Source organism: Pinus tabuliformis, chromosome 4_2 (assembly GCF_031772625.1).
Source record: "Pinus tabuliformis cultivar Carrire ecotype Pingquan chromosome 4_2, CPIR1, whole genome shotgun sequence".
Lineage (NCBI taxonomy): Eukaryota > Viridiplantae > Streptophyta > Pinopsida > Pinales > Pinaceae > Pinus > Pinus tabuliformis.
The window spans coordinates 236,560,047-236,580,172 of NC_142304.1; the positions used below are offsets into that span (position 1 = coordinate 236,560,047).

Consider the following 20,126-nt stretch of genomic DNA (forward strand, 5'->3'; position numbering starts at 1 on the left):
CTTACACTATTTTCTCGGTCTTCAAGTCTTGCAATCCAAGGAGGGTATTTTCCTTTCCCAGTCCAAGTATGCTTGTGATATTCTTCGTCATTTTCACATGGAAGACTGTAAGCCAGCCCCTTCTCCCTTTCAGTCTGGAGTCAAACTTTCAGTCTCTTGTACTTCTCCTGAAGTTGATGCTACCTTATACCGTCAACTTGTAGGAAAACTCTTGTATTTAACCCATACTCGTCCTGACCTTTCCTTTGCTGTTGGCCTTGTTGCTCGTTTTATGCAAAACCCCCGTGAAAGTCATTGGAAAGCAGCCAAAAGAATACTTCGTTATGTTCGAGGTACAGTACAGTTTGGGATTCATTACAGTGCCAAAGCAGCTCCTCTATTAGTTGGTTTCACTGATTCTGATTGGGCTGGTGACCCTGATGATCGGAAGTCTACTGTCGGTTATGTCTTCACTCTTGGTTCAGGACCTATTACATGGGCTTGTAAGAAACAGGCTGCCATTTCTCTTTCGTCAGCAGAAGCAGAGTATCGTGGTGCCGTGGAAGCTAGTAAGGAAGCCTTGTGGCTTCGTCAGATCCTATCAGAGTTTGGCTTTGAGCAGCAGCATCCAACCACACTTTGGTGTGATAATCAAAGTGCCATTCAGCTATGCAAAGACCCAGTCCAGCATCAGCGCAGCAAACACATTGAACTACACATGCACTTCATCAAAAAGCTCATTCATGACCATGTTCTTGAAGTGCAATATTGTCCAACAGATGATCAGGTTGCAGACATCTTCACAAAGGCTCTCACAGAGGCGAAGTTCACTAAACTTCGATATATGCTTGGAGTTCAGGAAGTTGTCACTAAGGGGGGATAGGCTCTAGTGCCTCCTTCCTTCTCCTATTGTGTCATATTTGTAAATCCTTCAATCCTATCCCAAGTTGTTCTTAAGGGGGGATGTTAGGATATTCCGACACATAGGATATAGTTAAGTTCAACTTGGTCTAGTGTAGAGTTAGGTAAAGTGTGTTTCTTTACCGTTGTACATTTTGTAACTTACAATCCGACGGTCACGATATGTAGTGATCCGACGGTTCACTCTCTCCTCGGTATTACCGACACTTGATCCATGGCTTGACACCCGATTGGTCCATGAGTTCTATTTAAAGCGCATGGAGGGTCATTGTTCGGGTAATCCGTGCATGAGAGAAGCTTATGTAAATTTTCATTCTTTGATTAATAAATTGCCTGTAGTAGCCACGTTGGCGCAGGTCGTTTCCCTCTTTGAGGGTTTTAACCACGTCAAAAATACTGGTGTATTGATCTGTGATCTGGTTGTGAGCGGTGTCCTTTTGGTGTTCTTTCTGAGGAACTTACCCTGTAAATTCCTACACTTGCAATACTTCTCTTCAACCTTAATTATGGCACCGAAGATTTGTTCACCTTCATTACAAATCCTTACCTGATGTAAGGAAGATGGTCACAGGTATGGCCAAATTCAACATAGATCATGAAGGAGTTTGCCAAGGTTGTGCAGCTGGAAAACATACAAGGGGACCATTCCCTTCAAGTGAAAGTCAAACTACCGATATTCTTCAATTGGTCCATTATGATATATCAGGTATGTTGCCCGTAACATCTTTAGGAGGATACTTGTACCATGCAATTTTTGTGGATGACTTCTCTCGCAAAACATGGATCTATTTCTTGAAAAAGAAGTACGAAGTGTTCAAATGGTTTCGCTCTTTCAAAGCCTTGGTTGAGAATCAAATAGGGAAGAAGATCAAAATATTGAGGACCGATAACGGAACCAAATATGAGTCAAATGAATTCAATGACTATTGTAGAGAAGCTGGCAATAAGAGGGAGACCACTACTAATATACTCCTGAGCAAAATAGAGTTGTTGAAAGGTAATATCGAACAATCATAGAAGCCACCCGTGCCATGCTTCATGACCAAGGCCTACCAAAATTCTTATGGGGAGAAGCTGCCAACATTGTTGTATATGTTCAAAGTAGATGTCTGCATCAAGCATTGGACTTCAAGACACCTGAAGAAGTTTTCACCGGTAAGAAACCTAATGTTTCTCACTTTAGAAATTTTGGTTGTCCCGTATATTTTCATGTGCCGAAAGAGAAAAGAAACAAGCTAGATGCATCTGGGAAGAAAGGAAATTTTGTGGGTTACAATGAAACTTCGAAGGCATATAAAATCTATGTGCCTGGTCAAAGAGAAGTGGAAATAAGTCATGATGTCACCTTCGATGAAGATTCTGCCCTTGGGAAAGTCAAAGATCTTCCTATCCCTAGGAAGGACAATGATGATGATGCAGGAAAGAAGGATGAATCTCCGACAGATGATCTGATGCCCGATGTTGAAGGCCCGATGGATCCCATTGATCCACCTCCTGGTGAGCCCTCTACTTCAAGGAAAAGACCTTTGTGGCTCAAAGATACTCTCGAAGATGTTGAAAGACATGTTGCACCAAGGGGGACATTTCATGAAAGCAAGAAGCCAAACAGGTACCAAGGGTACTTAGCTGCTATGAGTACCATTGTTCAATCTGAGCCATGTACGTTCGAAGAAGCCGTGAAGCACCAAGTATGGAAGGATGCGATGAATGAGGAATATGAATCGATCATGAAGAATGATGTCTAGAATGTGGTTCCTAGACCCAAGGACAAATTAGTGGTCACTTCCAAATGGCTTTACAAAATCAAACATGGAGCTAATGAGAGTGCTGAAAATTTCAAGGCCAGGTTCGTTGCTCGAGGCTTCTCTCAAAAGGAAGGAGTGGACTGTGACTATATATTTGCACTGGTTGCCTAATACACCACTATCTGATCCATCATTGCTCTCACTGCCTCTCAAGGATGGAGCCTACACCAAATGGATGTCAAAACTACTTTCTTGCATGGCTCGCTTAAGGAGGAAGTCTATGTAGAGCACCTGAGGGGTTCAATGTTCAAGACTGAAAGACACATGTATGCAAGTTGAAGAAAGCCCTCTATGGGTTGAAGCAAGCCCCTTGGGCTTGGTATGAGAGGATTGATAGCTATCTTATAAAGCTAGATTTTACAAAGAGTGAAGCTAACTCAAACCTATACTTCAAGGTTGAAAAGGACATGCCTCTCATTCTAGTCCTTTATGTGGATGATCTTTTTCTAACAGGTGCATACCCTCTCATTTACCAATGAAAAAGGGAGTTGTCTTCCGAATTCGAGATGAAGGGCCTAGGTTTGATGCACTACTTCCTAGGCTTGGAGGTCTGGCAAAAGCCAGGTGAGATTTTCCTTTCTCAAGGAAAATACATTGTGAAGCTACTCGAGACATGTGGGATGGTGGAATGCAAGTTTGTGTCTACTTCGCTAGAACTCAACTTCAAGAAGCTATGTGGAAGTGTTGTTGGGCCTGCATTGGCAAATCCGTCCGAGTATCGACAACTTGTGGAGGCCCGGATGTTCTTGGTAAACTCTCGTCCCGACATATGCTTCGCTGTGAATACATTGAGTCAATTTATGGTCGAGCCTCATCACATAAATTGGATTGTTGTTAAGAATCTCTTGAGATATCTACGTGGCACAATCAACTATGGTTTGAGATACACTGCCGGGAATTTGAAGCGACATAGATATACTGATGCTGACTCGGCTAGTGGTGTGGTGGATCGTAAGAGCACGTCTGGGTGTTTCTTCTCTTTGGGGTTTGCTTCAATATCTTGGATGAGCAGGAAGCAGAAATCGGTTACTTTAAGCACTGTCGAGGCCGAATACATTGCTGCTAATATGACCTGTTGTAAAGTTGTTTGGTTGAGGAAACTCTTCAGTGAACTATTTCAGCACGTGTTGGATACCACTGTGATCTTCTGTGACAACCAGTGTGGGATTCACCTTTCAGACAATCCCATGTTCCACAACCACTCTAAGCACATTGATATCAGGAACCACTTTATCCGAGATATGGTACAACGAGGAGCAATAAGGCTCCAACACATCAGGTCTAATGAGTAGGTCGTAGATATCCTCACGAAGCCTTTAGGGAAGGTCAAATTCTTAGCCTTTTGAGAGAGACTTGGAGTCGTGGAAAGACCCTCCTATGAGGGCCCCGCATGACTTGGATACTAAACTCTGGGAGCTCCTCGGGGCTTGGGGTACTTCTTGGAGCTATGAGCAACCATAGGGTGAGTGGTTCACCTTACCCTAGTGGTGCGCTGCGTGCAGGGTGAGTGGTTCACCTTCCCCTGTGATACCCCATGATGGTTGACATGTGTGTAGGGTGAGTGGTTCACCTTCCCCTACGATTGCGAACACATGTATGTAGGGTGAGTGGTTCACCTTCTCCTATGGCATATGAGCAGGATGAGTGGTTCACCTTCTCCTGTCGATGCCCCAACACACATACTACCCATGGAATCCGGAACTCATGGGAAGTACCTCTCATCTGGCCAACGAGTTGGGAAAAGTGGTTAGGGAACATAGAACTATTGATGGACGCATCGTGTACTGCCGTACTCCCTATGACTAGGATGCATGGTGTTCAACAACTTGATCTGGGATCATTTGAGGTTCTACCTCTGGACTGACTTTTGTCAGTGGAGAGTGGTAAGGTCTTATGACTCACTCTCGATCACTTCTTCTTCATTATTACTTCATGGTTCAGTAGAGCAGAGAAGAGATGACAAAGATGGTACATGACGACAGGATGGCATGACGATGACAGATGGATTGGCAGGTAGAATTTTCCCTAGTTGAGAGGGAGTGTTAAAATTGGCAACTAGGGCCAAATTCCACCTTGGGACAACTCATTTGATAGAGATAATGATTGCACAGGATACCTCTTTTCGAGAGGTCCAAAATTGATATAAAGATCATCTCATTCGGACAAGCAAAAGTGTGATTTTGAATTTATTCCCTCACATGTGCAAATTGTTCAGGTCGACCTCAGCTTAATGTAGGCTCAAGAAGCCCAATGGATGTGTCTCTTCACTCTCAACAAAGTGTATAAATAGAAGAGACCTCACACCTCATTTGGACATCATTCACTCACACATTTCTTCTCTCCCTTCATCAGATTGGTTCGTACAGCTTGGGCAGACTCTCTCTCTCTCACACGTGTGGCAAGGAGGACAATTTTCTGGGCAGAAAATTACAAGCCGAATTTCAGACTTTAGGAGCAGGTTTGACTAGCATTGACCAAGGGGCATTTGACTGAATTTGACTTCGGTTTTTGGGCCAAAAATTCGATTTTCTCAGGCCACATTGTTGGGCACAAAAATCAAGGAAATCTGGGTTGGTTGATCTATGTTGATTTTAGGTTTGACTGTTGTTTAACCGCAAAAAACTACAGTAGTCTTCTCTCTCCTTTCACTGAGTTTGACTGAGTTGTTTTGGGTTGAGTTTATCTTCCTGATGAGGCCGAGTTTGACCAAGGAAGACTAAGCTGCTTCAAGGAAGAATTCTTGTTGTTTTGACCAACGTTGACTTTCTGGTTAGGGCTGAATTTGCCTGTAGTTCACTGCAGAATTTGACAGGACTAATTTGACTTTGTATTGGGCTAGTCTATTTGACATTTGTACTCTCTCTCTCTATTGAACTATTGAATAATAATAAGAAGATTTGATCAAAGGGTTTCCCCACATTGGGGTTTTTCCCTGGCATCTGCCAAATCTAGTGTCCTCGTCTTGGCTTGTCTTCTGCATTTGTTTTTATGTTCTATCTGCATTTACTGTCAATGTGATTAATGATTAATGTGATTGCTACTGGAAATAATTGGAAATTGTTATTGGGCTGCTAAAGGAACATTGAAGTAAAATGCGCTAAGCATAGAACATACCATTGTTATCTAAAATTAACAGCCATCCATGCTCGAGCCTAACCTTCCAGATGAGCCTATGGCACCTTTGGATCCTCCTCCTTGTGATCCTCGCACTAGGAAGAGATCCTTGTGGCTTCATGATACTTTACAGGATGTTGAGAGACAATCAGCCCCGAGAGGCACCTTCAAAGAGAGCAAGCAAACTCACAGATATCAGGGATATGTTTTATTGATGAGTGACATCATACAATCTAAACCTTGCAGCTATGAAGAAGCAGTGAAGGAACAAGTTTGGAGAGATGCCATGGCTGAAGAATATTAATCTATCATGAAAAATGATGTATTAGAGGTTATTCCAAGACCTGAGGGGAAATTTGTTGTGACTTCCAAGTGGATATATAAAATTAAACATGTAGTTGATGGTAGCATTGAGAAGTTCAAAGCAAGGTTTGTGGCTAGAGGATTCTCCCAAAAAGAGGGAGAAGATTATGATGAGATATTTGCACCTGTTGCCCAATACACTACCATCTGGTCTATCATTGCTCTTATTGCTAATCAGGGTTGGAGTCTTCATCAGATGGATGTGAAGACAACTTTTCTTCATGGCATACTCAAGGAAGAAGTGTACTGGAGCAACCGCAGGGCTTTGAGGAACATGACAGGGAAACTCATGTTTGCAGATTGAAGAAATCCCACCATGGATTGAAGCAAGCCCCTAGGGCTTGGTATGGTTGGATCAATGGATACCTAAAGAAGTTGGGATTCAATAGAAGCAATGTCGATCTGAACCACTCCTTCTGGGTTGTCCAAGGTATGCCTGTGATTTTGGTTTTATATGTTGATGGTTTGTTCTTGACAGGAGCAAAGCCTTTGATCATCCAGTGTAAGAGGGAGCTTTCCTCCGAATTTGAGATGAAATATCTTGGGTTGATGCACTATTTCTTGGGCTTAGAGGTGTGGTAGAGACCTGGAGAGATTTTCCTCAACTAAGGAAAATATGTTGTCAAACTCTTGGAGAGATTTGGGATGGTGGATTGCAAATCCATGGCCAAACCGATGGAGGCAAACTTCAAGAAGTTATGTGGTGAAGTTGCAGGACCAGATCTAGTGGATCCTTCCATGTACTGACAACTGATTGGGGATCTAACATTTCTGGTCAACACAAGACCAGATATATGTTTTGCTATTAACACCTTGAGCTAGTTCATGGTGAAACCTTTGCATGCTCACTGGATGGCCACAAAACATGTGTTGAAATATCTACATGGGACGATCAATTATGGACTGAGATATGCCTCCGGTGATGAGTTGAGACTGCATGGATATACAGATGCAGATTGGGCTGGGAGTGTTACCGACAAGAAGAGCACATCAAGATGTTGCTTTAGCTTGGAATTTGCCATGATTTCCTTGGTGAGAACGAAGCAAAAACCTGACACTCTCAGTACAGCCGAGGCAATGTATGTTGCAGCTAGTATGGCTAGCTGTGAGGCAATGTGGTTGTGGAAGCTCTTTGTAGAGTTGTTTGATCATGTGCCAGATACGACCGTGATATATTGTGACAATCAAAGCGGGATCAGACTTTCAGAGAATCCAGTATTCCATGACAGGTCAAAGCACATCAAGATCAAGTACCACTACATCAAAGATATGGTACAGAGAGGAGCAGTGAGGCTCCAACACATCTCGATTGATGAGCAGGTTGCAGACATTCTCACCAAGCCTTTGCCGAAAGCAAAGTTCTTATTCTTTAGAGAGCAGCTTGGAGTGCAGGAGAATGTATCTCTCCCTGAGAGGGAACACTATTGATTAAGAACACTGAGCATATGCTCTTCCCCCAGTGTTTTGACTAGCCATGGACTTGGTGGGGGGGAATGAGCAGCGAGGCTCCTGGGTGTGAGGGTACTCCTTGAAGCCATGGACTTGGCTGAGTACATGCCCCAGTATGCATCCTACTCGCAAGTCACCTTCAAGTCATTATTGACCAATGGCCATATTGAGATGATTAAGCTTGTCAGGATTGCCACCCATGTGCCCAGAAGGTGAGGAGACTTAGGTGTGTGTAATTTTTACCAAAGTCAAACGCGACTACCATGAACTTGGTTAAGGTAAATTGATCTCCCTAAGTATTGGATGCAGGTGTTCTACCACTTGATCACTAAGGATCAAGTTGGGTGAGGATCAATCAATGGACATAGGGTGTGTGTGATCTTTACCAAGGTCATTTATGACTGCCATGGACTTGGTTGTGGTAAATCGATCTCCCTTATTGTCATGTGGATCATTCTTCTTTTTCTTTGGATCAAGTCATCATTGTTCAACTGAGATGAGATGAGATGAGTTTCTCTTATGTTGAGACATGTACATCCGAGATGAAACTTATGATGCAGCCAGAAATTCCTCCCTAGTTGAGAGGAAGTGTTGAAAATTGGCAGCTATGGTCGGAATTTCATCAATAAAATAATGGAGAAAAGTCATACTTATAAGGTTGACCAAGTTGGCCCTAAGTTGTTCATGTCGGCCCCACAAGGTAAAAAACCACCTCTTGACACTCATATAAATAGAGGCTCGTTAGACCTCATTTGACACATCTCATCACTCAACAATTCGGTCTGAAATTGTGGAGAGAGATCACGTGTGCGAAGGAGTAGAAGAGGCATTTTTGTCTAGTGACGACTTTCTTCTTTGGATCAGTTTTGACCTCTGTTGACTTCTATTAACTTGGGCTTAATCTACTTCTATTGACCAAGATTTTGATTATGTTCGGAGGCCGAAAATTACAGGGATTCATTGACTTCCTTTGACTGAGATTTCGCTCTATTTCTGGGCACGTTGACCACAGGTCAACTCCGTGATTTTGACTGAATTACAGGACTGTTGACTGAGGATCTTTGACCGAGTTTTTGTCTGTATTGAAAGGCCGAAATTGCAGGAGATTTTGAAAGAATCTTTGACTGCATTGACTGAATCTGTGGCACTGCTTTCTGGGTGTTGACCGCAAGGTTGGCTGTTGACATTGACTAAGAGCTGCAGGAGGCTGATCGAACATCCACAGTCCGAAATTCAGCCCTCTGTTGCAGACTGTTATCTTTGACCAGATTTGACTCTCTCTCTCTCATTTGATTAGTTTTGACTTGGTTGACTTGCGAAAGCCAAAGTTTGACTTTGACTGGTTTAAGGATGTACTATTGGACTTTGTATCTCATGCTGAACATTGATTGACTAAGAAGAAAAAGAAATGATTTTTTGGGTTTTTCCCCCTTGTGGGGTTTTGCCCTGGCCTTTGACCAAAATCTTTGTCTCGTTGTGCTTGGTTATCTTCCATTGTGCATTATTGTTTACTGTTCTATCTATAATTGCTTAACTATTACTGGGGTGAATGAAATTGTTTTAAGTAATTATAACAGCACAGAACACTGAGAAAAATTAACAGGTGGAAAGATTCCACCCTAGCCAATCCCTCTCTATTTTGTTTAACATTATTTTCTGAGGCATCTTTCATCTGGTTTTGGCAAGCAAGGGAAGATTTCTGTGGATTATTTGGTCTGAGGAGCAAGTATGACATGTGCGGCACCATGATCTGTCTGAGGGCAATTCTAAGGCAGCAAAGCCATCATCTGAGCAGCAGGTAGCTCTTTCTGTTGCACCGAAGTCTGTCTGAGACAGTTCTAGGGCAGCGAAAACCTCATCTGAGCAGCAGGCAGCTCGTTCTGTGGTACCGAGGTCTGCCTGCGACAGTTCTAGGGCAGCAAAGACCCTATTCTGGGCCGCAAGCAACTCTTTTGGGGCAGCGCAAGCCTGTTAGAGCTTATATAGGGCAGCGGGAGTCTGTCAGCACCAATTAAACCCTAATTCAAGGCATAGGGAGGAGGTTTCCTGAACAGCAAGGGTAATTGAGGGCTGGAACTCATATCTGTGACAGCAGCTCACTGGAAAGCAAAATCACTGGCTAACGAAGTCATCTGGGGCAGCAAAGTTTACAACCTAAGGCAGTGTGGGTCTCTGAGATCATCTCTGTAGCAGCATGATTTTCCGCATTGTGCTGACAGCAAGGACTCACCTGGTGGAGGCAGATCATATCTAGGGTTTTCCTGAGCAGTGTCATGTCTTGGAAGCCTTCGACTGAGGCAGCGTAGGTTTGGAAGTTGGAACCCTCTTTCTGTGATAATGAGGGTCTTGAGGCAGTGAAGGGCCTCTCTGCTGAACAGCACAGTACTGTAGGCGGTTCTTAAGGCAGAAGGGGTCTTTTCTGAAGGGCAGTGAAGGACTGTAAGTATGCTGTAGGTAGCATAGGTCTGCATTATTGAAGCAGCAAGGAATAATGTTGCAATTGTAAGCTGAATAACCCTGTTGTATTGATTGATGAACTTGTAAATCATTTATTTGTGTGGGATAAGTTCTGATTTGCAGTGTGCTAGTGGAATTAACTGTTGTTGAAGTTCTTATGTATGCCCCTTGCACATTCAATAAATACATTGTTTACTGTCTATAAATTGATGAGTATTGTGTTACTGTTATGAAATACAAGTCAGTCCTGTGTTATTGGAAACCCTAGCTCAAAAAGATATGCCCCCTAAAGGTAAAATTTTCCTAGGGACATTACAATATGTTCATGGGTACATACAGAATGAATTAGTTGGTCAGCCCATCATTCAGCATCAACAATCTGTGAGTACCCTAGCAATTTGGGTGCCTTGTTACAGAGCTTTGTTCCAACCTTACCTTATTCTAAAGTTGTATTATAGCAGTTTTGGGGAGTAGTTAAAGATTAATGTTTCACAGGGATAGCATATCATGTGCTATTGTTAGCAAAGTTTTCAGTTTGGAGTTTCAGCGTTATTATTCTGGCAGTTTTCCCCATTCATCAAACTGAAAGCAAATTTTGAAGCATGCACAAGGAATGGAAGATAGTCATAGGGGCACCTTTCAGATTCCTTTTTCTGATAATTTTAGTAATATATATTTTTAGGAACTTCATACTTTTCAGCAACAAATGACATTTTTGGAGGCCCAGTATTGAGTTCTTCAAATGGGTACTTCCGCATTTTCAAAATTAACAATCCTAGAAAATTTCTATTTAAAAAAGAATTACCTTTCTTGAAATCTAAAGGTGGATTTGGATACGCATTGGATAGATCAGCATGCATTCTGTTTTATGAAATTCTGGCATGTTTTAGACCTCAATCAAAACTAGTCAAAGCTGGTCAAGCCAAAGGTCTAAAAATAGAAGTTTTCAGCTTTCAGAGATGATCACATTTTCAAAGACCCAATATCAAGTACAGTATGGGGGTGAGATTTGGTGGCAGTCAAAGACTGCCAATTTTTGGTTTATTTTTAGTAGTGAAACTTTTTGAGATTTGGTGCTATTTTTGGAGAGCCGGTGTTGCATATGGCATGGGGCTCAAATGTCATTTCATTCCAAGAAGTCTGGTTTTGCGTCAAATTTACAGGGTTCTAATCAGTTTGGAACATTCGAGGAAGTTCATGGTGAGCCCCAGTTCTTGATGAATTGTCATGAGTTGGTTGGAGATGAGTTGGCTGCACTTTCTATTTTGGCTCCTTCATTTTTAACCACTCATTCTTCTTGGGTGAATTCACACCATATATCAGAGGGGGTTATTTGACCACATACACGTGCTATTTATGGCTTATGAGTGCATCGCATGGGTTGATAAGGCTCTTGTGGACTTCCTACCTGCATATTCTATATTTATGCCTCAACACAAACACATAAAGCAACATTTTTTATGAAAGGAAAATGAACATGCAAGAAGCAAATAATGCATGATTCATATAATTGCTAGAGTTCAATAATTCTGGATTGCGATTGTCATTGTCAACTAGCCACCCCGATTGATATCAAGGAAGTAGAAAAGTAAGTGCAGAACAGTGAGGAGTGCATCTGGTATCTGAACATGGAATTGAATCTGAAAGTTGCTAGTGTGAAAAATATGGTCGAACAACTCAAGGGAGAAACTCCCTCCACATTCAAGAGAAAGAATAACAAATTTGATGTCAAAATTGCAGTAATGGAAACTAATATTTAGGACTTGGAAGTTCAGGTCATTCCTTATCATGCATTGGTGGATCAGTTCCCTTCCTTGGAGGAGCTACTCAAGACCAGCCATGGGTGAATCATGTAACCTACCTGGAACAGCAGAGCAGGAAGATTATTGCATCCTGTGGAGAACCAGTTCAATCACTTGTCCTGGGAGATTTACGCTCAAAAGATGAGCAATGAAATAACTAGCCAGCCTCCAGCCAGCAGACCATTCCTCTAACTTTCTGTAGTTATGATGAATTTTGAAATGAGAAATCTCTGGTTGTATGGCATTCTGTCTCTATAGATAGTGGATAGATTTTCTAGTAATGATGGGAGTACTCAAATTGATAGCAATTGTGTTTTGATGTATAAATCTCAGGGGTTTAACCTGAAAGCGTTTCTAAAAGGCCATGGATCTAATTTTTGGTCTATAGAATTTCTGTCAAGTTAGGAAGAGAGACAAATAGCCCTCTTAAAATCGCTGGTTCTCTCTTGGCCCTCTGAGTGCAGTCATGGCTTTTGTCATATTGTTATGATGAATTTTGAAATGAGAAATCTCTGGTTGTATGCCATTCTGTCTCTATAGATAGTGAATAGATTTTCTAGTAATGATGGGAGTACTCAGATTGATAGCAATTGTATTTTGATGTATAAATCTCAGGGGTTTAATCTGAAAGTGTTTCTAAAAGGACGTGGATCTAATTTTTGGTTTGTTGAATTTCTATCAAGTTAGGAAGAGATACAAATAGCACTGTTAAAATCTCTGGTTCTCTCTTGGCAATCTGAGTGCAGTCATGGCATTTGTCATATTGTATATGCCTTAATATAAATATCCTGTGATTGTGATTAAAAAAAGGTTTAATAATTATATCAACAAATGATGTCTCTCTATATGAAATGTTTTGAGAGTGGGTAAGTGGGTAGCCTGTGATCCTGTATGACTAAGACACAGAATATCATGTTTAAGGAAGATCCTGGATAAAAATGCAATGCAATTTGCAATATAGAATGGGCACTAGATGCTCTATTTGTAAGAAGGAAACCATGTAGGTAGGCGGAAATCAAGACCAAAGCAATCAACTCACTTGGTTAAGTTATTTACAAGATCCAGTGTATTGTCAACCTTCCCTCCCTCTCATCAAACGTAGCAGTTTGCAGACTAACTTGTAAATTTGCTTACCCTTGTAAACGAAAAGAAGTTCCAATAGGCCTACAAACCCAACAGACTAGATTTTAAATTTGCATACTCAAGCTCCAATGGGCCTCATTCAGTCCGTCAGTTCAATTCCATGACACATTTACAGCCCATGATGCTTAACTAACTTTCAAATTTCCAATTACACTTTCAATTTTCCATGTTTGTTGGCAGGCTCAAATGTAATCCCAAAAAAAGTAAAAAGCAAATGCCAGGAATATTCCCTTTGTTAACATCAATAATACACTTGAGAAACTAGTATACAAAAAGGAAGGCATTATCATTATTGGATAACAAGCAGATGCCACATACATATACATGATGCCATAAGCCTGGTTTGGGTTACAAGAAGGTTTCATCCAGAATTTTCCACTATAGCTAAGAGCTTTTAATCTTATTATCTTACCCTTAGAAATTTTTATCTTGATTTCTACCCATCAAGAAAGATGGCAAAAGACAAGTTCTAACTAGTCCTGATGCTGTTTCCTGATTCTACAAAATCAGCATAGCTAAAACCTATTCATATTTCTTTCAAGTTTGTTAGAGTTGAGGATATTAATCATAACATTAATGCACGTGCAACACTGCAAATAGATTAGATACTATTTAAAAATGGTAGAAGGCTCAAATCTTACCACTTGAACGACAATGAAAATGGCTGTGTGATCTCTTATAACAAGAAGCTGAAACTTCAACCTTGACCACCATCGATCAGGTGGTACATTTGCACGCAAATAGAACATTGCCCTGCATTCAGTACAGTGGGCAAAAGCAAAGCCCTCCTGCCACCGTGACTCAGCTAAAATTAGTTAAAGTATTTTACATCATATTGCTAGTAAATAACTATGAGTAGCCTCAAACAAGGATTTGTAATTCATATGTCCCATTGAGAATAGAAACATCCAGTGCTCCGTATATATACTCCCAATGTCAGAACAATGAAACACAGATATTGATGTTCTTATGTTAAATAGTCCACTATCATAGATCCATCTTAGCCCCAGATCTATCCAGCACCAAGAGGTTCACACCTATTCTCTATGCTTGATAGGTCCACCATTAACATGGAGCTATGCCAATGTGTATGTAAGGTCAGCCTTTTTTATATTTAGCATTACACAAAAAACAATACACGAGAAACAGACAGGAAGATCTCTCCCACCCAATCTGTAAAACCTATCACTTCTTTCAGTGAAATAAGTATTAGTATTACTTATAACCTTAGATTAAATTGCTAAGGACTATAAAATGCAGAAGAATTAAACCAGAACTTCTAGAAATAGATTAGTAAATATAAAGAAAATCGTTGACAATGTGTAAAAGTAATCTTTTTCTTCGAACATTATTATCAAAGAGATAATCACTGTCAAATAATAGATTTGTTTCTCCAAAAGCAATTGAAATCATGTAGAAATAATCTATTTCGTTCTTAGTTTGAAATTTTTCCCCAAAGCAATCATAATTGGAAAACAATAGATTTATTTCTCCAAGCCCCAAGGACAAAAAGATTGACAACATGTATAAATCTCCCATTCTTTTCATGTTTTAATCAAAGCAATCAACAAAAAAATAATGGTTTTCTTTCTCCAACATTGTAAATTTCATGACAATACTGCCAACTATGAATCATATTTGGAAAATTTCAGCCCCAGTCCTTGAATTACGTAATCTACAAAGGAAGACAGTATGATCCTCACCTTGGCTGCCCTCCAGTAGTCAAGACATGATCTGTGCACAAACTTCTGGGTGCCTCTGCAACGGCATGGTGCAATCAAATCTTCACCTACAAATCCGTGAAGAAGTTTACTTACAGATGGCATAGAAGTAAAGAGGGCATGCATGCACATTCTGAATATAAATGCAAATAATTTTATGGCATTCACTTCAATCTACCAGGATATCGCTGCAGTACTTTTGTTGCAAGACTCTGTTTGTTTTTCCAAGCTAGCAAGAAGATTAAATTTTAAACGGGGCTCCTTCAGTAGCAAATAGTCCAGGACAACAGATGAGTACAGATTACCTCCAGTATCGAGGCAAATCCGGCATTGTGGTTGGTCTACATTTATTGATTCATTGTCTTCGTCACTACTTCCAGTAATTTTAAGACCCGTATGTACAAGGGCTATATCACCCAATAATAATTCGTCCTCACTTGTTGAGTTGTCCCCATTATCACTATAAGCAACAGTTTCCCGAGATAAAATGGGCTCAGTATCCCTCACATCTTCATTTTCATTTTCATTTCCTCTAGTCATCATAAGAGGACATCCCAGAGGAGTATGATTATCTGAAGATATGCTTAACTTTGGAATGGTGATATTTTAGAATCCATCAAAGATCAAATACATGAAGCACAGGGTAAATAGTACAGGAAATAAAGGACCTGCAAAAGGAAAGAACAACAAAGTCATGTCACAGATTAGGCCGGGGAAAAAGATAGAATAATCAATATGTTCTGTAATGTATCCCTTTGTTCCATGGACAGCCCTGAACAAAGAAGAAACAAGTTTCTTGCTAGGACAGGAGGTCCAAACTAATCATACGAATGGTTGGGAATCTTTCTCAAAAACAGACAATTAATATTTCTGTTGCGTTATCTACCAGACACCTAATGGTGGCATACAACATCTGCATTGTTTAAATCTGTTAACATAATTATTACTCCTAAGATTTAAAAGTAAACTGAGTAATAAAATAAGGAAGCTAAACATTTTATGTTTTCGACCCTTTCCATTTTTCCATCAATTGAATCCAGCCAGGCAATCTTTGCTGAAATTGCAATTTTGGATTCATAGCATTGTTGTTTTTAATGCAGAAATGGATTCAGCACCCTCATATACCTCTACTGCAACTGGATTGTCCAATATTAACATCTGATATCTACGATTCCACCCATCCTAAATGAATCCAGATGGATTTCAAGCCAAAAATGTTGGTTTCCCCTCTAAGCAGCCAGAAAAGGGCCAATTCGTCACGCACTTAGACTATTTGGTAATAAAGCAGATGAAACTAAAACTCAATTGGCAATATCAAACATTAATACTAGTTCCAACTTTCATGTGAGAAAAACAAGATACCACCTAACACATTTAAGACGTTTACTTTGAACAAAATAAATCTTTCCAATACCAAACGTATGCTTGTCACTAGTCTGTGTTTTTCCAATCTACAAGATGGGAGATTTACAAACAATGTATGATAGGCAGGGATAAGAATGTATTGCAAGTACGTCTACATAGATGAAATCGTTATGACTAGTCCCATCATTAATGTCAACATTCAATCAGCAAATTTGGGTTTGGAAGAGAGCTTGGAAGAGTGGTTTTGACTTTCATATCCTTCCATGTAGTTCTATTAAAAAAGTGTTCACTGAAGCGATGTGTATCTCAAATTGAAAATCCTACCATTCAACTGTTTTAGTCCACTCAATGAATTCTTGCTATACTCGACTGCCATACAAAGCTTCTGATGCTAAACAGAATTGTACCCTACTGATTTTTTCTTAGAATGTGAAAGCCAGTTCCGCAATTGTTCAAAAGATGGAGCACAATTAACTCCATCAGGTTAGAAATAGTTTAAAGTGTCTGATATAATTATTATTAAGGCACCAAAGTCTAGCCTCCAGGATGTCTCCGAAAATCCAATAATGAAAAGAATATTTGTATTCCTCACTATTGTGAGATCCAACACTAGTCTAATTTGATCTGTCTGATTTTCATGTGATTTGCATAATGTTCGAACATTTGCAACTACGGTATAGCTGTAATCAGCAATAGCTATCACCATCACAACAGTTTCCATGTCCCATTTAGTATTAGTTCACAATAGATGTCCGTTTATAACCTAAAAATAAGGTCTTCATGGGAAAATTTACCAAAAGGAGAACAAAAAACTAAAAGCAACACAGAGGTAGCTATTAAAGGTAAGCACAACAAACTCCACTTCCCCAACCCCATTGAAGGCTATATTCGAAATCAGATTCGAGGCCTATTGTTCTCTAATCGTTTATTTGAAATTGTAGTTGGAGTTGTCATATCTTATTTCAAATTGCAGATATCTATATTGATCGGCAGGCCCGCCCATTACAAAAACAGCCCATAGCCTACACCGAATTGAAACAACATGAGGAATGCGATTGCCAGCCTAAACTTAGAATTCTTGAGAACATCCATAAAATTTACAATGTAGTGTTGAATATTCGTGAATTATTAATAACCAAAAATGAGTCGTGGGCTTCAATATTTTTAGTGAATTGCTGCAATTACAAATGGTGCACCCGTTCTACTGCATTCGGGAATGTGAGACGGATTTGCACAAAATCAAGGTCCCCCGATTGCAATAAATCTTATGTAAAGTTGAGGGTTCTAACCTTCGGTAGGAATCATCGGTTCAGAAAAATTAACGACGTGATCCCTAAAATTTGTACATAATTTGCAGTCTATGAGCTCACATCCGATCAAGAGAAACGTAGAATTCGACAGTTACCTGAATCTCGTAGGCGTTGACCTTTTATGTGCAAATGCAGTTCTGGTTTGATAGAATTAAAATGATAAAGGGAAAGGAATGGACAAAACTGGTGTCGAAACCGGCTCGGACAACCACAACCAGAGTAGTAATTCAATCTTCCATCATATATTTTGATGGTTGATGTGCAAACTTAATTCCCAAGGGTTCCACAAGATAGAAAGACAAACGCAAGACGGCTCAACCTCAAAATGTCACCTCAAATTAAATGTAATCCCCTCACTATCAACTTATCATCATTTTCCCAACAGTCTTTAAAGCAATCCCGTCACCAAGAAGGTGAATGTCAGATGCCTGGTTCTACATTCATGGAAGGCGGAGGTCAAGGTGAGATTTCTACGAGATTTCCAATTTGTTTGGCATCCAAGAGAAGTCAAGGTGAGCTATGAGATCTCCATTTTCATTTTAGCGTTTTTGTTTAGTGTAATTTTTAAGGAAACAAACTTAATTATTTAAATTACTTTATAAAAAAAAAAGGATTTTAAATCTAAATATAAATACTTTAAAAAACATTATTATATATTTTTAAAAATATTAAATATAAGGAAATGAAGATCTTAAAATTTAACTGAATATACTTGAATAAATAATGTGAAATTGCTCTCAATGAAAAATAAAGAGGATATTCCCCACGGTGAGTGCTTAGTGTTGAAGGTATTCGCCACGGTGAGTGCTTAGTGTTAAGGTTGGTAGTAGGTGTTCAAGGTTGAATCGAAGCATAAGCCATAGGGTAAGGAAATGAAGATCTTAAAATTTAACTGAATATACTTGAATAAATAATGTGAAATTGCTCTCAATGAAAAATAAAGAGGATATTCCCCACGGTGAGTGCTTAGTGTTGAAGGTTGGTAGTAGGTGTTCAAGGTTGAATCGAAGCATTCAATTTGTCGGCACATTTGAGAAGGAGAAAATTACAATTCACAGTCTTTATAGTCATGAATTAATATATTTAATTCAATGCGCACTTGCAAAGTGCAAAAGAGCAAAAATTAAGAAGTCTGAAACAAATTGCTTTCCAGTTAATGCTTAGTTTGATGAGGAATGCAAAAAGGCAAGGAGAATGTGGAAAGAGTCAAACAATGATAACATAAAGCTCAAAGTTTACAAGTACTTATTACACAAGAAAAATGTCGATTTCATGGTTTCAATGAGGGAAGATCTAATCTTTCTTGGGAAAAATAATCCCAAATTGTTTTGGAAGGAGCTCCAACCAAAAAAGATACAAATTGGAAATAATATTACAGTGTCTAAATGGTTTGACTATGCAAGACAACTCTATAAGTAGGTTCCCAAGGTTGACCCTCCCCCCTTGGTCAACACTGATACTGAACTCTTCATGGTACAAGAGGTAGAGATGGGTATCAAGAAGTTGGGTGTTGGAAAAGCAAAAGACTTAGATGAACTCCAAGCAGAATATCTAAATTGGGGCTCAAAGATTCTTGCACCTCACATTACAAAAATCTTCAACAACATCATACAACAAGGGCTCCCCACAGATTGGACAACTAGTTTGGCAATACCTCTTTTCAAGAGCGGTGACGTCAATAATCCCTCCAATTATAGGACCATCATGATAAACCCTTTGTTTGCAAAGTTATTTGGAAGCATGCTAGAAAACAAAATTAGCAAGTGGGCAGAAGAAAGAGATAAGTGTGCTAAAGGGCAAGCAGGTTTTAGACCTAAACATTCCACAGTTGATCATTGTATAACTTTAAGGCACATCATTGAAAAAGTTTGGGAGAAAAAGGAAGAAGTCTTTTGTTGCTTTGTTGATTTCAAAAAAGTGTTTGACTCGGTTCCTAGGGATAAGCTTTGGCACAGAATGGAGGAACTTAGGGTTCCTAAACATTTGAGAGCAGTTGTGCATATGCTGTATGAAGAGGTGAAAGTCAAAATTAGAACTTCAGCATGCATTTCTGAAAGTTTTAGAAGCGATATCGGGGTCAAGCAAGGTTGCCCATTGTCTCCTACCCTTTTTGGTTTATATATCAACAAGCTTGAGGAGTGGTTAAATTCGCAAGGGGGTGATGGTATCTATTTGGGCAAGTTTCATATAAGGCTTCTTTTGTATGCAGATGACCTTATTTGGATTGCTAAATCGGCTCTTGGTTTGCAAGAGCACTTACTATCCCTTGAGCATTTTTGTAGAAGTGTGGGGATGCAAGTCAATATCAGCAAAATGAAAGTAGTGGTCTTCCCTAAGAAAAGAAAACATAACCATCATAAGTTCTACTCTAAAGGCAACATTCTAGAAGAAGTTGCGGATTACAAATACCTCGGAATTGACTTCAACAAAAATCTAAGCTGGAATGGTTGTAGAAAGAAAAGAACTTTAGGGGGTTGGAAAGCATTTTATGTTTTTCAAAATAGATGTAGAGAGGTAGAGTTGTGGGACTGGAAAACCACTCAAACTCTTTTTGGGCTTCTAGTGATTCAAGTGATTCTCTATTGTTGTGAACTATGGTCCAACAGTACATCTGACATGCAATGGAGACAAATTGAGAAAATTCAGAAGTGTTTGATTACAAACAAATTTAAGATTAAATATCTTGTTAAGTGAAAC

The 20,126-nt window shown here is 39.7% G+C and overlaps 1 protein-coding gene across 3 annotated transcripts in view; it reads right to left on the reverse strand.

Annotated features, from left to right (window-relative positions):
* The window catches only part of LOC149168928 (RING/FYVE/PHD zinc finger superfamily protein), a 194,789-nt gene extending 176,836 nt beyond the window's left edge, over positions 1-17,953 (reverse strand). The window contains exons 1-4 of one of the 3 annotated variants that reach the window (XM_089428480.1): positions 17,525-17,949; positions 15,060-15,422; positions 14,737-14,822; positions 13,675-13,821 (exon numbers count right to left, since the gene is read on the reverse strand). In XM_089428480.1, the coding sequence (XP_089284606.1) occupies positions 13,675-13,821; positions 14,737-14,822; positions 15,060-15,297 (471 nt within the window). In that variant the 5' untranslated portion in view covers positions 15,298-15,422; positions 17,525-17,949. Of the gene's footprint in view, positions 1-13,674; positions 13,822-14,736; positions 14,823-15,059; positions 15,423-17,524 lie in introns of all 3 variants that reach the window. The other 2 variants (XM_089428481.1, XM_089428482.1) reach the window with 2 other exon arrangements.
* Positions 17,954-20,126: the final 2,173 nt, after the last annotated feature.